Source organism: Hyla sarda, chromosome 7 (genome assembly GCF_029499605.1).
Source record: "Hyla sarda isolate aHylSar1 chromosome 7, aHylSar1.hap1, whole genome shotgun sequence".
Taxonomy (NCBI): Eukaryota; Metazoa; Chordata; class Amphibia; order Anura; family Hylidae; genus Hyla; species Hyla sarda.
The window spans coordinates 233,459,897-233,478,397 of record NC_079195.1 but is presented as its reverse complement, the minus strand read 5'-3'; the positions used below and the strand labels follow the sequence as shown (position 1 = coordinate 233,478,397).

At 48.8% G+C, this 18,501-nt stretch overlaps 3 protein-coding genes across 8 annotated transcripts in view; 1 reads left to right on the top strand and 2 right to left on the bottom strand.

Moving 5' to 3' along the window:
* The window catches only part of LOC130283503 (selenoprotein Pb-like), a gene marked incomplete in the record, with an annotated part of 41,257 nt that extends 39,959 nt beyond the window's left edge, over positions 1–1,298 (bottom strand). Inside the window, 1 exon segment of the mRNA XM_056533109.1 lies at positions 1,205–1,298.
* HPDL (4-hydroxyphenylpyruvate dioxygenase like) lies at positions 1,205–2,715 on the top strand. Its single transcript, XM_056533108.1, has one exon. The coding sequence runs from the start codon at positions 1,276–1,278 to the stop codon at positions 2,404–2,406; it is 1,131 nt and encodes a 376-aa protein (XP_056389083.1). The 5' UTR covers positions 1,205–1,275; the 3' UTR covers positions 2,407–2,715.
* Positions 2,716–7,433: 4,718 nt separating this feature from the next.
* Positions 7,434–18,501, bottom strand: part of MUTYH (mutY DNA glycosylase) — a 16,009-nt gene continuing 4,941 nt past the window's right edge. For all 6 annotated transcript variants that reach the window (XM_056533103.1, XM_056533106.1, XM_056533102.1 and 3 more), the window contains 12 exons: positions 16,273–16,346; positions 16,152–16,193; positions 15,232–15,303; positions 15,028–15,141; positions 14,591–14,688; positions 14,102–14,246; positions 13,706–13,796; positions 11,983–12,171; positions 10,146–10,291; positions 8,116–8,271; positions 7,919–7,969; positions 7,434–7,841 (listed from right to left, as the gene is read on the bottom strand). In XM_056533103.1, the coding sequence (XP_056389078.1) occupies positions 7,728–7,841; positions 7,919–7,969; positions 8,116–8,271; positions 10,146–10,291; positions 11,983–12,171; positions 13,706–13,796; positions 14,102–14,246; positions 14,591–14,688; positions 15,028–15,141; positions 15,232–15,303; positions 16,152–16,193; positions 16,273–16,346 (1,292 nt within the window). In that variant the 3' untranslated portion in view covers positions 7,434–7,727. The remainder of the gene's footprint in view (positions 7,842–7,918; positions 7,970–8,115; positions 8,272–10,145; positions 10,292–11,982; positions 12,172–13,705; positions 13,797–14,101; positions 14,247–14,590; positions 14,689–15,027; positions 15,142–15,231; positions 15,304–16,151; positions 16,194–16,272; positions 16,347–18,501) is intronic.

Here is an 18,501-nt window from a genome sequence, read left to right as displayed (position 1 = left end):
CTGCAGGTCACATATACTGTTATCTGTGTTGTTACATAGGACTGCAGGTCACATATACTGTTATCTGTGTTGTTACATAGGACTGCAGGTCACATATACTGTTATCTGTGTTGTTACATAGGACTGCAGGTGACATATACTGTAATCTGTGTTGTTACATAGGACTGCAGGTGACATATACTGTAATCTGTGTTGTTACATAGGACTGCAGGTCACATATACTGTTATCTGTGTTGTTACATAGGACTGCAGGTCACATATACTGTTATCTGTGTTGTTACATAGGACTGCAGGTGACATATACTGTTATCTGTGTTGTTACATAGGACTGCAGGTGACATATACTGTTATCTGTGTTGTTACATAGGACTGCAGGTCACATATACTGTTATCTGTGTTGTTACATAGGACTGCAGGTCACATATACTGTTATCTGTGTTGTTACATAGGACTGCAGGTGACATATGCTGTAATCTGTGTTGTTACATAGGACTGCAGGTCACATATACTGTTATCTGTGTTGTTACATAGGACTGCAGGTGACATATACTGTAATCTGTGTTGTTACATAGGACTGCAGGTCACATATACTGTTATCTGTGTTGTTACATAGGACTGCAGGTCACATATACTGTTATCTGTGTTGTTACATAGGACTGCAGGTGACATATACTGTAATCTGTGTTGTTACATAGGACTGCAGGTCACATATACTGTTATCTGTGTTGTTACATAGGACTGCAGGTCACATATACTGTTATCTGTGTTGTTACATAGGACTGCAGGTCACATATACTGTTATCTGTGTTGTTACATAGGACTGCAGGTGACATATACTGTAATCTGTGTTGTTACATAGGACTGCAGGTGACATATACTGTAATCTGTGTTGTTACATAGGACTGCAGGTGACATATACTGTAATCTGTGTTGTTACATAGGACTGCAGGTCACATATACTGTTATCTGTGTTGTTACATAGGACTGCAGGTCACATATACTGTTATCTGTGTTGTTACATAGGACTGCAGGTCACATATACTGTTATCTGTGTTGTTACATAGGACTGCAGGTGACATATACTGTTATCTGTGTTGTTACATAGGACTGCAGGTCACATATACTGTTATCTGTGTTGTTACATAGGACTGCAGGTCACATATACTGTTATCTGTGTTGTTACATAGGACTGCAGGTGACATACTGTAATCTGTGTTGTTACATAGGACTGCAGGTGACATCTCTTCTTCTCTTTCAGATGAGAGTCTCCGCACTATGGTTTCCCGGCTCATCCGTCTCAGTCACGTCGGCCTCCAGGTGTCGAGCCCCCAGAAGATCATCACCCACCTGGTGACCCGCTACAGATTCACCCCGTTTGCCGCCCGCGGTCTGGACGGTGTCGCCCCCTGTCAGGTGGCGTTGAGAAGCGGCGCCGTTGTGTTCCTGGTCAGTGATATTTCTCCGGCCTCCTCCCTTCTCTATGATTCTGCTGTCCCTGTTCCGTCCCCGGATTCTGCCTGTAACATCAGCTTCGAGGTGGAGGACGTTCCGGGGCTGTGCCGGCATCTGGTTGGTCATGGCTGCCACCTGTTGGTACCGCCCACCCAGCTGCACAGCGATGCCGGCCCCGTGTCCTACTGCGTGGTGAAGTCCGTCCTGGGGAACGTGCGGCACACGCTGATCGACCGCTCCCGCTGCTCCGCAGCCTTCCTGCCCGGCTTCCAGCCCCTGGAAGAGGAGAACGAGGCCGGCTCCTCAGTGAACCTCATGGGCGTAGATCATGTGACCTTTGCCTGCCCACGGGGGGCCACGCCGCAAGTGATGGATTGGTACAGACGCTGCTTCGGTTTCCAGCACTTTCCTCTCCGTAAAGGAGAAGACCCCAGCCGGGGGTTTGAGATCAGTGGTCCCCAGATCGGGCTCCGTCTCACCTCGGTGGAGTGTCGGGGGCGGGCGGGGGTGGGGAAGATCGTCATGGCGGAGTCCTTACCCCAGCAAGGCCTAAACCAGATCGACCAGTTTCTCCAACATCATAAAGAGGGAGGGATCCAGCACGTGGGGCTCCTGACCCCGGACATCTTCCGCTCGGCGGGGGCCCTAACCGATAGTGGGGTCCTCTTTGCCGGGCAGCCTCCGTCCTATTACAGTGACCCCAAGAAGAAGGCGGAGATCCTCCAGGCCGGGCTCACCCCACAGCAGCTCTCACACTTCGGGGTCTTGCTGGACTCCGCCCCCGAGGACCCGAAGCAGATCCTCCTGCAGGTGTTCGCTGAACCTTTGTTCTCTAAGGACTCGTTCTACCTGGAGCTGGTGGAGCGGCGGGGGGCGCAGGGGTTCGGGGAGGGGAACATCCGGGCGCTGTGGAAATCAATGCAACACATGATAGAAGACCTGAGCCAGAAATAGCAGGAAGAAGGGGCCCTTACACAGTGAGTGGGGCCCCTAATGTCTACGGGTGGAGAGGTAAATACAATAGAAAATCCTCGCTCCATGTTCCTATTCCTGATGAGCTTGTGCTTGTACACAGGAGCCAAGCTGAACAAGCAGAGCTGCAGTGTAAAGCACAGGGGAGCAACAGAACAGCAGCAGCCTGGGCCTCATATGTCAGAGCAGAGCTGCAGTGTAAAGAACAGAAGAGCAGCAGCCTGGGCCTCATATGTCAGATAGAGCAGAGCTGCAGTGTAAAGAACAGAAGAGCAGCAGCCTGGGCCTCATATGTCAGAGCAGAGCTGCAGTGTAAAGAACAGAAGAGCAGCAGCCTGGGCCTCATATGTCAGAGCAGAGCTGTAGTGTAAAGAACAGAAGAGCAGCAGCCTGGGCCTTTCATGTCAGAGCAGAGCTGCAGTGTGAAGAGCAGCAGCCTGGGCCTCATATGTCAGAGCAGAGCTGCAGTGTAAATAACAGAAGAGCAGCAGCCTGGGCCTCATATGTCAGAGCAGAGCTGCAGTGTAAAGAACAGAAGAGCAGCAGCCTGGGCCTCATATGTCAGAGCAGAGCTGTAGTGTAAAGAACAGAAGAGCAGCAGCCTGGGCCTTTCATGTCAGAGCAGAGCTGCAGTGTAAAGAACAGAAGAGGAGCAGCCTGGGCCTCATATGTCAGAGCAGAGCTGTAGTGTAAAGAACAGAAGAGCAGCAGCCTGGGCCTTTCATGTCAGAGCAGAGCTGCAGTGTGAAGAGCAGCAGCCTGGGCCTCATATGTCAGAGCAGAGCTGCAGTGTAAAGAACAGAAGAGCAGCAGCCTGGGCCTCATATGTCAGAGCAGAGCTGCAGTGTAAAGAACAGAAGAGCAGCAGCCTGGGCCTCATATGTCAGATAGAGCAGAGCTGCAGTGTAAAGAACAGAAGAGCAGCAGCCTGGGCCTTTCATGTCAGAGCAGAGCTGCAGTGTAAAGAACAGAAGAGCAGCAGCCTGGGCCTCATATGTCAGAGCAGAGCTGCAGTGTAAAGAACAGAAGAGCAGCAGCCTGGGCCTCATATGTCAGAGCAGAGCTGTAGTGTAAAGAACAGAAGAGCAGCAGCCTGGGCCTTTCATGTCAGAGCAGAGCTGCAGTGTGAAGAGCAGCAGCCTGGGCCTCATATGTCAGAGCAGAGCTGCAGTGTAAAGAACAGAAGAGCAGCAGCCTGGGCCTCATATGTCAGAGCAGAGCTGCAGTGTAAAGAACAGAAGAGCAGCAGCCTGGGCCTCATATGTCAGAGCAGAGCTGTAGTGTAAAGAACAGAAGAGCAGCAGCCTGGGCCTTTCATGTCAGAGCAGAGCTGCAGTGTAAAGAACAGAAGAGCAGCAGCCTGGGCCTTATATGTCAGAGCAGAGCTGCAGTGTAAAGAACAGAAGAGCAGCAGCCTGGGCCTTATATGTCAGAGCAGAGCTGCAGTGTAAAGAACAGAAGAGCAGCAGCCTGGGCCTTATATGTCAGAGCAGAGCTGCAGTGTAAAGAACAGAAGAGCAGCAGCCTGGGCCTTATATGTCAGAGCAGAGCTGCAGTGTAAAGAACAGAAGAGCAGCAGCCTGGGCCTCATATGTCAGATAGAGCAGAGCTGCAGTGTATAGAACAGAAGAACAGCAGCCTGGGCCTTATATGTCAGAGCAGAGCTGCAGTGTAAAGAACAGAAAAGCAGCAGCCTGGGCCTCATATGTCAGAGCAGAGCTGCAGTGTAAAGAACAGAACAGCAGCAGCCTGGGCCTCATATGTCAGAGCAGAGCTGTAGTGTAAAGAACAGAAGAGCAGCAGCCTGGGCCTTTCATGTCAGAGCAGAGCTGCAGTGTAAAGAACAGAAGAGCAGCAGCCTGGGCCTCATATGTCAGAGCAGAGCTGTAGTGTAAAGAACAGGGGAGCAACAGAAGAGCAGCAGCCTGGGCCTCATATGTCAGAGCAGAGCTGTAGTGTAAAGAACAGTAGAGCAGCAGCCTGGGCCTCATATGTCAGATAGAGCAGAGCTGCAGTGTAAAGAATAGAAGAGCAGCAGCCTGGGCCTAATATGTCAGATAGAGCAGAGCTGTAGTGTAAAGAACAGAAGAGCAGCAGCCTGGGCCTTTTATATCAGATAGAGCAGAGCTGCAGTGTAAAGAATAGAAGAGCAGCAGCCTGGGCCTTATATGTCAGATAGAGCAGAGCTGTAGTGTAAAGAACAGAAGAGCAGCAGCCTGGGCCTTTTATATCAGATAGAGCAGAACTGTAGTGTAAAGAACAGAACAGCAGCAGCCTGGGCCTTTCATGTCAGAGTAGAGCTGCAGTGTAAAGCATGGCTAAATGACAGAACAGCAGATGGCACCTCCAATGAGATTGGACACAAATTTTGGACTACCTCAGCTCCCCACAGACAATTCATCATAACTTCTCAAATATGAGGGAACTCTACAGTCCAAACAGTGCAGCCGAGCTGGAATAGCTAGAACCAAACTGCAGTGTAAAGCATGGAGGAGCCTAAGTCGTCTTATGTAACAGAAGTTTAGTTCTCAACTAGCAGCGATCACAGCTTTGCCTTTTTTTTTTATCAACTGGTGCCAGAAAGTTAAAGGGGTACTCCGGCGCTTAGACATCTTATCACCTGGGGCGGAGCCTTGACGTCACAACGCTCCGGCCCCGTGATTGACAGTAATCGGACCCAGAGCGAACACGCTCCGGGGACTGATTTTAAATGGGGTGCGGCGTGCAAGATCACGGGGGTCCCCAGCGGAGGGACCCCCGCCGCAGACATCTAATCCCCTATCCTTTGGATAGGGGATAAGATGTCTAAGCACCGGAGTACCCCTTTAAACACTAAATTTCCAAAGCCCAGGGCACAAGATCCCTTTAGGGACAACCCCTTAAAATATAACTTTTGTGTTTATCAATTATAAAACTTCCAAAGTAACTTCCAAAGTACATCATGTGACAATAGTTAAAATTTCATTGGTCCAGTTATAAACATTATTGGGGATAAACCCCTCGTCCTTAGTATATGGGGATCTGCGGTCTCCCCTATTCCTGGATGACCTTATATGTTTGCTCATATACCCTCCTGAGGCACCGAAACTAGTAGAGGGAGAAAATGTGGTGGTTTTTATGTGTCACAGTTATCCAGGAATAGGGGAGACCGCAGATCCCCATATACTAAGGACGAGGGGTTTATCCCCAATAATGTTTATAACTGGACCAATGACACTGAAATTTTAACTATTGTCACATGATGTACTTTGGAAGTTTTATAATTGATATATACAATAAAAGTTATTTTAACGTGTTGTCCCTAAAGGAATCTTGTGCCCCGGGGTTTTGGAAATTTAGTATATAAAATGATCCCTGGCTCCTGAAGGGGACCATTGTGGTTAAAGGGGTACTCCCGTGGAAATTTTTTTTTTTTTTTTAAATCAATTGGTGCCAGAAAGTTAAACAGATTTGTAAATCACTTCTATTAAAAAAATCTTAATCCTTTCAGTACTTTTTAGGGGCTGTATACTAAAGAGAAATACAAAGAGAAATGCATTTTCTGTGATGTCATGACCACAGTGCTCTCTGCTGACCTCTGCTGTCCATTTTAGGAACTGTCAGGAGAAGAAAATCCCCATAGCAAACATATGCTGCACTGGACAGTTCCTAAAATGGACAGCAGAGGGAGTACCCCTTTAAATATAGAGTTAAACAGATATGTAAATAACTATTAAAAAATCTTAATCCTTCCATTACTGAATACTACAAAGGAAATTCTTTTCTTTTTGGAACACGAGCTCTCTGCTGACATCACGAGCACAGTGCTCTCTGCTGACATCTCTGTCCAGAGCAGCATATGTTTGATTTAGGAATTTTCTCCTACTTTGGACAGTTCTTAAAATGGACAGAGATGTCAGCAGAGAGCACTGTGCTAATGATGTCAGCAGAGAGCTCAGTGTTCCAAAAAGAAAAGAATTTCCTTTGTGATATTCAGCAGCTAATAAGTACTGGAAGGATTAAGATTTTTAATAGAAGTAATTTACATATTTGTTTAACTTTCTGGCACCAGTTGATTAAAAAAAAAAAAAAAAGTTTTCCACCGGAGTACCCCTTTAATAGAACTGAACTGCAGTGTAAAGCATGGGGGAGTGACAGAACAGCAGCCGACATTGGAGAACTACAAGGCGCAGGTTACCCTCGCACCGCAGCGTTTCGGCTTTAGGGTTACATCAATTAAACGTTATTCTATAAATGGCGCGGGTGCATTTTATTTTTCTCTCCCCTATATTGACTTTATCGACAGCCGGGAAATGAGGCGACACACTGTAACAAAAAGATTTTATTATTTTTAAAAAAATTATTAAAATATTTATGTATCAATTATAAAAGGTTATATCTATATAAAATAATCCATTATTGTGGGGCTCAGGGTCGGGACCCCCCATAATGTACGGCTGAGCCCCTCAGGGTCACATGATTCCTTCCCATAAAACAGGAGCGACATTCTTGTCACTGATCCAAAAGAACCGTCCAAACTTCTGCAACTTTGAAACAGATTTTGTAATTCGATTCAAGATCTCTGCTTGCTGTCAGTAAACAGGAACATATACTTGTTAAGGTCTGGAGCAGTGTTTTCCCCAACCAGTGCACCTCCAGCTGTTGCAAAACCACAATTCCCAGCATGCCCAGACAGCTGTTGGCCAGTGTTTCCTGACCGATGTGCCTCCAGCTGTTGCAAAACTACAACTCCCAGCATGCCCGGACAGCCTTTGGCTACTGTTTCCCAAGCAGTATGCCTCTAGTTATTGGAGAACTACAACTCCCAGCATGCCCGGACAGCCGTTGGCTGTCCGGGCATGCTGGGAGTTGTAGTTTTGCAACAGCTGGAGGCACATCGGTTGGGAAACACTGACCCATAGCTGTCCGGCATTCTGGGAGTTGTAGTTTTGCAACAGCTGGAGGCACATCCGTCAGGAAACACTGGCCAACAGCTGTCTGGGCATGCTGGGAATTATGGTTTTGCAACAGCTGGAGGTGCACTGGTTGGGGAAAACACTGATTTAAAAGCTGAATTCCTTGTCTTGTTAGTGTCCTCTTCAAAGCTGAGGGTTTGCTGCAATTGCATCCAGCCTCTGTAAGGTGACAGGCTGGGGAAATCGTACGCTGATACATTGTTGCAAACCAGAAGTGACTGATCTTTTACATTGTATCCACTTGTACGCTTCTTTCAGGCTGTGAATTTAAACAGGAAGGTTCCCATTCACTGACAACAAGCAGAGATCTTGTAAACTTCAAAAAGGATTAAAAAGCGTTGCGATGGGTCACTTCTTGGCGGTGGCAGTGAAGAAGCTCTGGATAGACCTCTGCTTGCTGTCCACCTTGGCTCTCCCGGCGGGCGGCTCGATGGCCCCGACGTCCTTTTTCCGCTTTCTGGACTGAAGAAGAGAAAACAGACGTTGCTGTAATAAGAAGCCGGAACGGCAGAGGCTGCAGAATCGGAACGGGTACTCACCGGCTCTGCTACATCGCCCAGTAACCTCTGACCCTCGCATAACTTCAGGATCTGGAAGAGCAGGGAGGACAGTGTGAGACACCTGACATTGTATTGTTCTCTGTTATCAGCCATAACTAGGCCGGGATAGGGGTGAATGTAGAATCAGAGAGCAATGCTCTGCGCAGCCGCAGGACCGGAGCCGTCTGCGCATTTACCTTCTTCATGGCAGTGGGGACGGCCGACTCCAGAAACTCTTCCCTGGTGACCCAACGCAACGCCGAGCGCCACTCAACCTCCTCCGCCTTCACCGAAACGCCACGAAGGAAGTAGACCAGGTACGTCTGGTTGATATGAGAAAAGATGTGGACGACCTGCCAGGAGAGGGCGCCATTACTGACTGTGACCGTATGGAGTCATGTCACCCCAAACCCCCAACGTTCTCTACAAGTGTTTCCCAGCTGTTGCAAAACTATAACTCCCAGCATGCCCGGACAGCTGTGGCTGTCCGGCCATGCTGGAAGTTATAGTTTTGCAGCAGCTGGAGGTCCATTGTGGCTGCCCATACACTACAGCAGTGATGTCCAAACTGTCGACCTCCAGCTGTTACAAAACTACAACTCCCAGCATGCTCAGAGCAACATATGGAGACCACTGGTATAGGACAAGCACTTGGTGACCACATAAGAGACTGATGCATACTCTGCTCTGTATACACACACAATCTTACTATAACACCTTCAGGAAAGTATAGTGGGCATGCTCTGTGACCTGTACAGAGAGAGGGAGGAATTGGGCTGTGGCTATTATATATAGGCGTCTATGGGAGAGAATAGTGGGCATGCTATGTGACCTGTATAGAGAAATGGAGGAATTTAGCTGAGTCTATCATACATAGAATTCTATGGGAGAGATTAGTGGGCATGCTCTGTGACCTGTACAGAGGTCTTTGTGCAGGGAGAGGGAGGAATTGAGCTGTGGCTATTATATATAGACGTCTATGGGAGAGTATAGTGGGCATGCTCTGTGACCTGTATAGAGACAAGGGAGGAATTGAGCTATGTCTATCATATATAGACTTCTATGGAAGAGAGTAGTGGACATGCTCTGTGAGTTGTACAGAGGTCATTGTCCAGGGAAAGAAATTAGCTTTGTCTATTATATATAGACTTCTATGGGAGAGTGCAGTGGGCATGCTCTGATCTATACAGAGAGAGGAAGGAATTGAGTTGTGTATCATATATAAAATTATATGGGAGAATATAGTGGGCATGCTCTGTGACCTGTGCATATGTCATTAAGCTGTGTCTATTATATATAGACTTCTATGGGAGAGTGTAGTGGGCATGCTCTGATCTATACAGAGAGAGGAAGGAATTGAGTTGTGTATCATATATAAAATTATATGGGAGAATATAGTGGGCATGCTCTGTGACCTGTGCATATGTCATTAAGCTGTGTCTATTATATATAGACTTCTATGGGAGAGTGTAGTGGGCATGCTCTGATCTATACAGAGAGAGGAAGGAATTGAGCGGTGTATCATATATAGACTTTTATGGGAGAGTGCAGCGGGCTTGCTATGTGACCGGTACAAAGAGAGGAAGGAATTGAGCTGTGTCTATTATATATAGACTTCTATGGGAGAGTGCAGTGGGCATGCTCTGAGCTATACAGAGAGAGAGGGAGGAATTGAGCTATGTATCATATATAGACTTTTATGGGAGAGTATAGTGGGTATTCTCTGTGACCTGTGTAGAGGTCATTGAGCTGTGGATATTATATATAGACTTCTATGGGAGAGTGCAGTGGGCATGCTCTGATCTATACAGAGAGAGGGAGGAATTGAGCTGTGGATATTATATATAGACTTCTATGGGAGAGTATAGTGGGTATGCTCTGTGACCTGTGTAGAGGTCATTGAGCTGTGGATATTATATATAGACTTCTATGGGAAAGTATTAGGCATGCTCTGTGACCTGTGCTGAGGTCCGTGTAAAGTAAAGGGGAGGAAAGTATCTGTAAACATCACCTATAGTGAATGGCGGATCCTGTGTTATCTATATATATCCCATGCTGGGAGTTGCAGTTTTGTAACAGCTGGAGGCACACTAGTTGGGAGTTTTTGCATCATTTCACAGAAAATTGCGCAGTGTCAGTGGTTGCTAGTGAAGTTATACTGGCGCCATTCATAGGGATATTGGGTCCCACTATTACAGAGCAGCTACGTGGTTAATGGACGACTCACCTCCCCCACATAGTGCGGATCCTGCTCTGGCGCCTCACACCCGGTCACCTCCTGCAGGCGGCTGCGCAGAACATCCTCCCGTTCCTTCACAGTCAGCGCCTTCTCCAGGAGCATGCTGGGAAACTCCCACATCCCAGCCAGGAGCCCTGTATGGTGGGTGGGTATATGGATACAGCGGTCAGTGCCAGGAGATCGGATACATAGGATGTAGTTTGGATACATTGTATATACAGTGGGGCAAAAAAGTATTTAGTCAGCCCCCAATTGTACAAGTTCTCCCCCTTATAAAGATGAGGCTGTAATTATCATCATAGGTTATAACCTCAACTATGAGACAGAATGAGAAAAAAAAATCCATAAAATCACATTGTCTGATTATTAACGAATTTATCTGCAAATTACGGAGGAAAATAAGTATTTGGTCAATAACAAAAGTTCATCTCAATACTTTGTTATATCCCTTTGTTGGCAATGACAGAGGTCACATGTTTTCTGTCTTCACAAGGTCCTCACACACTGTTGCTGGTATTTTGGCCCATTCCTCCATGCAGATCTCCTCTAGAGCAGTGATGTTTTTTGGGGCTGTCGCTGGGCAACACAGACTTTCAACTCCCTCCAAAGGTTTTCTATGGGGTTGAGATCTGGAGACTGACTAGGCCACTCCAGGACATTGAAATACTTCTTATGAAGCCACTCCTTTGTTGCCCGGGCGGTGTGTTTGGGATCATTGTCATGCTGAAAGACCCAGCCATGTTTCATCCTCAATGCCCTTGCTGATGGAAGGAGGTTTTCACTCATAATCACACGATACATGGCCCCATTCATTCTTTACTTTACACGGATCAGTCGTCCTGGTCCCTTAGCAGAAAAATAGTCCCAAAGCCTGATGTCTCCGCGCCCCCCCCCCCCATGCTTCACAGTAGGTACGGTGTTCTTTGGATGCAACTCAGCATTCTTTCTACTCCAAACACGACAAGTTGAGTTTTTACCAAAAAGTTCTACTTTGGTTTCATCTGACCATATGACATTCTCCCAATCCTCTTCTGGATCATCCAAATGCTCTCTAGTAAACTTCAGACGGGCCCGGACATGTACTGGCTTAAGAAGGACACGTCTGGTACTGCATGATTTGAGTCCCTGGCGGTGTAGTGTGTTACTGATGGTAGCCTTTGTTACTTTGGTCCCAGCTCTCTGCAGGTCATTCACTAGGTCCCCCCGTGGGGTTCTGGGATTTTTTCTCACCGTTCTTGTGATCATTTTGACACCATGAGATCTTGTGTGAAGCCCCAGATGGAGGGAGATTATCAGTGTCTTGTATGTCTTCCATTTTTTAATAATTTCTCCCACAGATGATTTCTTCACACCAAGCTGCTTGCCTATTGCAGATTCAGTCTTCCCAGCCTGGTGCAGGCCTACAATTTTGTTTCTGGTGTCCTTCGCCAGCTCTTTGGTCTTGGCCATAGTGGAGTTTGGAGTGTGACTGAGGTTGTGGACAGGTGTCTTTTATACTGATAACAAGTTCACACAGGAGCCATTAATACAGGTAATGAGTGGAGGACAGAGGAGACTCTTACAGAAGAAGTTACAGGTCTGTGAGAACCAGAGATCTTACTTGTTTGTAGGTGACCAAATACTTATTTTCCACCATAATTTGCAGATAAATCCTATAATAATCAGACAATGTGATTTTATGGATTTTTCTCATTCTGTCTCATAGTTGAGGTTATAACCTATGATGACAATTACAGCCTCATCTTTATAAGGGGGAGAACTTGTACAATTGGGGGCTGACTAAATACTTTTCCCCCCACTGTAGCTCAGAGTCACATTGTGTCACCTTTCTGGGGTCTCTGCACCAGCAGATATTGGGGGGTCCCCCGCTCTCCGCATCGCTCCCACACACAGGTCACCGTCTGCTCCTCTCTTGATGGTTTCTTGGCAGATTTGCGCGGATAGTTGGCCACTCCGAGGCTGCGGTCCCACTGGTCACCGGGCGGGAGGCAGAGCGGACAGGAGGCGGCTGCAGCTGTTGAGCAGTTCTGTTACAATGTGTCAGTCACAGCTCATAAATGCCTGGTATATAAAGGGGTCATAACTATCAGAGTACAGGATAGAGAGGTAATGCGGCACAGGTGTCCCCCGCAACAGCGCCCTACGGACCCCCCCAGTGGGCGCAGCGCCCTACGGACCCCCCCAGTGGGCGCAGCGCCCTACGGACCCCCCCCCAGTGGGCGCAGCGCCCTACGGACCCCCCCCAGTGGGCGCAGCGCCCTACGGACCCCCCCCAGTGGGCGCAGCGCCCTACGGACCCCCCCCAGTGGGCGCAGCGCCCTACGGACCCCCCCCAGTGGGCGCAGCGCCCTACGGACCCCCCCCAGTGGGCGCAGCGCCCTACGGACCCCCCCCCCCAGTGGGCGCAGCGCCCTACGGACCCCCCCCCCCAGTGGGCGCAGCGCCCTACGGACCCCCCCCCCCAGTGGGCGCAGCGCCCTACGGACCCCCCCCCCAGTGGGCGCAGCGCCCTACGGACCCCCCCCCCCAGTGGGCGCAGCGCCCTACGGACCCCCCCCCCAGTGGGCGCAGCGCCCTACGGACCCCCCCCCCAGTGGGCGCAGCGCCCTACGGACCCCCCCCCCAGTGGGCGCAGCGCCCTACGGACCCCCCCCAGTGGGCGCAGCGCCCTACGGACCCCCCCAGTGGGCGCAGCGCCCTACGGACCCCCCCCAGTGGGCGCAGCGCCCTACGGACCCCCCCAGTGGGCGCAGCGCCCTACGGACCCCCCCAGTGGGCGCAGCGCCCTACGGACCCCCCCAGTGGGCGCAGCGCCCTACGGACCCCCCCAGTGGGCGCAGCGCCCTACGGACCCCCCCCAGTGGGCGCAGCGCCCTACGGACCCCCCCCAGTGGGCACAGCGCCCTACGGACCCCCCCAGTGGGCACAGCGCCCTACGGACCCCCCCAGTGGGCACAGCGCCCTACGGACCCCCCCAGTGGGCACAGCGCCCTACGGACCCCCCCCAGTGGGCACAGCGCCCTACGGACCCCCCCAGTGGGCACAGCGCCCTACGGACCCCCCCAGTGGGCACAGCGCCCTACGGACCCCCCCAGTGGGCACAGCGCCCTACGGACCCCCCAGTGGGCACAGCGCCCTACGGACCCCCCAGTGGGCACAGCGCCCTACGGACCCCCCCAGTGGGCACAGCGCCCTACGGACCCCCCCAGTGGGCACAGCGCCCTACGGACCCCCCCAGTGGGCACAGCGCCCTACGGACCCCCCCAGTGGGCACAGCGCCCTACGGACCCCCCCAGTGGGCACAGCGCCCTACGGACCCCCCCAGTGGGCACAGCGCCCTACGGACCCCCCCAGTGGGCACAGCACCATATGGCAGGATCTGATATGCAAAGCCTGCACCAGATGGCGAATTAGGATCCTGTGTGCACAATACAGAGAGGACACTCACTCTCCCCTGAAGACACTCACTCTCCCCTGAAGACACTCACTCTCCCCTGAGGACACTCACTCTCCCCTGAGGACACTCACTCTCCCCTGAGGACACTCACCACATTCCTCAATGTCAGAGATGGAACCTTTCTGAGTGTTCGATCCTTTTTTCCGAAATTTCTGGAGGGAGGATGCAGAGTCCAGCTCCACCTACAGGACAAAGCCGCATATTAATAGAGCTGAGGGGTTTGTAACAGCTACGAAGATTCGTCTATGGAGGACCCAGAGTAATCGAGCGATAGCAAGAGGATTGATGTAATACCTCACTATGCCTCTGGGGGCGCTGCAGGGGATCTTACCTCCTAATAGTCTCCCTGCAGATTACAGCTGATCACTAGGGGGCGCAGCTGCATCACAGCCTGTAATTGTGTATTACAAAATCATCCTGTCCATAGCACAGCCCCCCCCCCCCCCCCCCCCGCAGGGACAGCACAGGGCACCGGTTGTCTCCTCACCTTCATGTACGCCCGGCACAGGCCCTGCACGGGACATTCACCACAGAGCGCTTTTTTCGGCGTGCAGACCGTCGCACCCAATTCCATCATCGCCTGGTTAAAATCTCCCGGCCGATTCGGGTCAACAAGAGAATTCGCCAAATTCCTAAAGTGGAATAAATAACAGTGTTAAATGTCACCGATTCTCCACATCCTCAGCAAACGTTCTAACAGATTCTCATTTTCAAGATCTCTGCTTGCTGTCAGGAGAAATCCTTCCTGTTTAGAAGCTGAAGACCGACACTGCTGAAAGAGCTGAGGTTACAATATATTCGTGAAGGGAAAAGCGATCAGTCTGGGGGCAAAACGACAACGCTGACACATTGTAACAAAGTCCTAGGTCAGGGCAGCCCTTGAATGTAAACAAAATGGTTCCTTTTACTGACAGCAAGCAGAGCTTTTAAAAATCATTTGGACATCAACTTTGTTAGAAAGTTGCAAAAATCTTACCATAAAGCATCGGTGACAGCCGGGGTGGTAAAATCGGCTCCGATGCTCCGCAGGCGGCAGAGAACCCTGATGACATTTCCATCTACGACGCCTGTAACCTGCCAGGAGTGAGAAGACAAAGTGGTTCATCCCGGGGGGGGGGCGACCAGCGCTGTGGTTCATCCCGGGGGGGGCGACCAGCGCTGTGGTTCATCCCGGGGGGGGCGACCAGCGCTGTGGTTCATCCCGGGGGGGGGGGGCGACCAGCGCTGTGGTTCATCCCGGGGGGGGGGGGGGGGGCGACCAGCGCTGTGGTTCATCCCGGGGGGGCGACCAGCGCTGTGGTTCATCCCGGGGGGGCGACCAGCGCTGTGGTTCATCCCGGGGGGGCGACCAGCGCTGTGGTTCATCCCGGGGGGGCGACCAGCACTTTGGGGGTGTAAGGATGTGATATTTACCTGCCCATAGGATATAGAAGCCACCGCCCCCGCTGTGTATCTGCCCACCCCCGGCAGCTGTTTCTGGAGGTCCTCCGCTGTGCGAGGCATGTGGCCCCCCAAATCTTGCACAACCTGGGGGAGGAGAGAGAAGGAGAAAGATCAACGAATTGTGTAGCCACCCCAATAAAGGGTTAAATAGCGGAGAAGACGACGTCCACAAACCTTCTGGGCTCCTTGGTGCAGCCGCCGACCCCGCGAGTAATATCCCAGCCCGGACCACTTCTCATTCACCTCCTGAGGGGCACAGAAAGAGTTAAACAGCTATTCTCCTTTAAAAGGGTTCTCAGATTAGAAAGAGTTAATTCCATACAAAAACCGCTCCCTGTCTGTCTCCAGGTTGGGTGCGGTTCTGCAGCTCAGTTCCATTGAAGTGAATGAAGCCAAGTTGTAATACCGCACCCAACCTAGGGACAGACGAGGAGCTGTTTTTGAAAGAAATTAGCTCTGCCTTTCCATTCTTTGATAACCCCTTTAACCCCAAAAATCCCCAATAAAAAATAAATTTTCAAGTCCCAAACAGGGTCCTCCAGCCATTGCAAAACTATATCTCCCAGCATGCCTGGACATCCTTTAGCTGTTTGGGCATGCTGGGAGTTGTAGTTCTGACACATCTGAAGGGCCACAGATTAAAAATCACTGACAATCCAGGAGATTGTCATTGTGTATCTCATCAGCAGTGTGTATCTAATTGCATTGTGTCAGCGTGTATCTAATCAGCAGTTTGTTCGTGTGCACCTAAGCAGTAGCATGTATCTAACCAGCAATGTGTATCTAAGCAGTAGCATGTATCTAACCAGCAATGTGTAGCGAAGCAGTAGCATGTATCTAACCAGCAATGTGTATCTAAGCCAGTGTTTCCCAAACAAGGTGCCTCCAGCTACTGCAAAACTACAATTCCCAGCATGCCCGTTCAGCCAACGGCTGGGAGTTGTAGTTTTGCAACAGCTGTAGGTCCACAGTTTGGAGACCACTGTTGTATAGGGCCAAATACTTGATATATTGTGATGCTGTGAGCTCCTGCAGAGCATCGCACCGTCACAGTCAGTCTGCACAGGCCCCTAGAAACGTAACACGTTACTCACCTCCAGAGACGCCATCGCCAGATCCTGTAGTGTCGGCCATGTCTGCAGGACAGAGAGTCAAGAACGTTACCAGACGTGCCGCAAGTTGTCCCATAATCCTCCCCTGCTCCCCGATCCGCACCTTCATCCACTTGGTGTAATAGTCGACGACCGTGGAGACCTGAGTCTGCTGCAGCATCACCTCCGACACCCAGACTGCGGAGACACCAGTTATTACAGGTCACATATTATATCAGTACTGGAGCGTTATAAGAGGAGCGGCTGATATCATCATATATGATGTAATATATAGAGATTATATCAGTACTGGAGCGTTATAAGAGGAGCGACTGATATAATCACATATGATGTAATATATAGAGATTATATCAGTCGCTCCTCTTATAACGCTCCAGTACTGATATAACCTCTATATATTACATATGTGATGATATCAGCCGCTCCTCTTATAACGCTCCAGTACTGATATAATCTCTATATATTACATCATATGTGATTATATCAGTACTGGAGCGTTATAAGAGGAGCGGCTGATATCATCACATATGATGTAATATATAGAGATTATATCAGTACTGGAGCGGTATAAGAGGAGCGGCTGATATCATCATATATGATGTAATATATAGAGATTATATCAGTACTGGAGTGTTATAAGAGGAGCGGCTGATATCATCACATATGATGTAATATATAGAGGTTATATCAGTACTGGAGCGTTATAAGAGGAGCGGCTGATATCACATATGATGTAATATATAGAGGTTATATCAGTACTGGAGCGTTATAAGAGGAGCGGCTGATATCATCACATATGATGTAATATATAGAGATTATATCAGTACTGGAGCGGTATAAGAGGAGCGGCTGATATCATCATATATGATGTAATATATAGAGATTATATCAGTACTGGAGCGGTATAAGAGGAGCGGCTGATATCAGTCACATATGTAATATATAGAGATTATATCAGTACTGGAGCGTTATAAGAGGAGCGGGTGATATCACATATGATGTAATATATAGAGATTATATCAGTACTGGAGTGTTATAAGAGGAGCGGCTGATATCACATATGATGTAATATATAGAGATTATATCAGTACTGGAGCGTTATAAGAGGAGCGGCTGATATCATCACATATGATGTAATATATAGAGATTATATCAGTACTGGAGCGGTATAAGAGGAGCGGCTGATATCATCACATATGATGTAATATATAGAGGTTATATCAGTACTGGAGCGTTATAAGAGGAGCGGCTGATATCAGTCACATATGATGTAATATATAGAGGTTATATCAGTACTGGAGTATTATAAGAGGAGCGGCTGATATCATCACATATGATGTAATATATAGAGATTATATCAGTACTGGAGCGTTATAAGAGGAGCGGCTGATATCAGTCACATATGATGTAATATATAGAGATTATATCAGTACTGGAGCGTTATAAGAGGAGCGGCTGATATCAGTCACATATGATGTAATATATAGAGGTTATATCAGTACTGGAGCGTTATAAGAGGAGCGGCTGATATCATCACATATGATGTAATATATAGAGATTATATCAGTACTGGAGCGTTATAAGAGGAGCGGCTGATATCACATATGATGTAATATATAGAGGTTATATCAGTACTGGAGCGTTATAAGAGGAGCGGCTGATATCATCACATATGATGTAATATATAGAGGTTATATCAGTACTGGAGCGTTATAAGAGGAGCAGCTGATATCATCACATATGATGTAATATATAGAGGTTATATCAGTACTGGAGCGTTATAAGAGGAGCGGCTGATATCATCACATATGATGTAATATAGAGGTTATATCAGTACTGGAGCGTTATAAGAGGAGCAGCTGATATCATATATGATGTAATATATAGAGATTATATCAGTACTGGAGTGTTATAAGAGGAGCGGCTGATATCATCACATATGATGTAATATATAGAGGTTATATCAGTACTGGAGCGTTATAAGAGGAGCGGCTGATATCACATATGATGTAATATATAGAGATTATATCAGTACTGGAGTGTTATAAGAGGAGCGGCTGATATCAGTCACATATGATGTAATATATAGAGATTATATCAGTACTGGAGCGTTATAAGAGGAGCAGCTGATATCATATATGATGTAATATATAGAGATTATATCAGTACTGGAGCGTTATAAGAGGAGCGGCTGATATCAGTCACATATGATGTAATATATAGAGGTTATATCAGTACTGGAGCGTTATAAGAGGAGCGGCTGATATCACATATGATGTAATATATAGAGGTTATATCAGTACTGGAGCGTTATAAGAGGAGCGGCTGATAT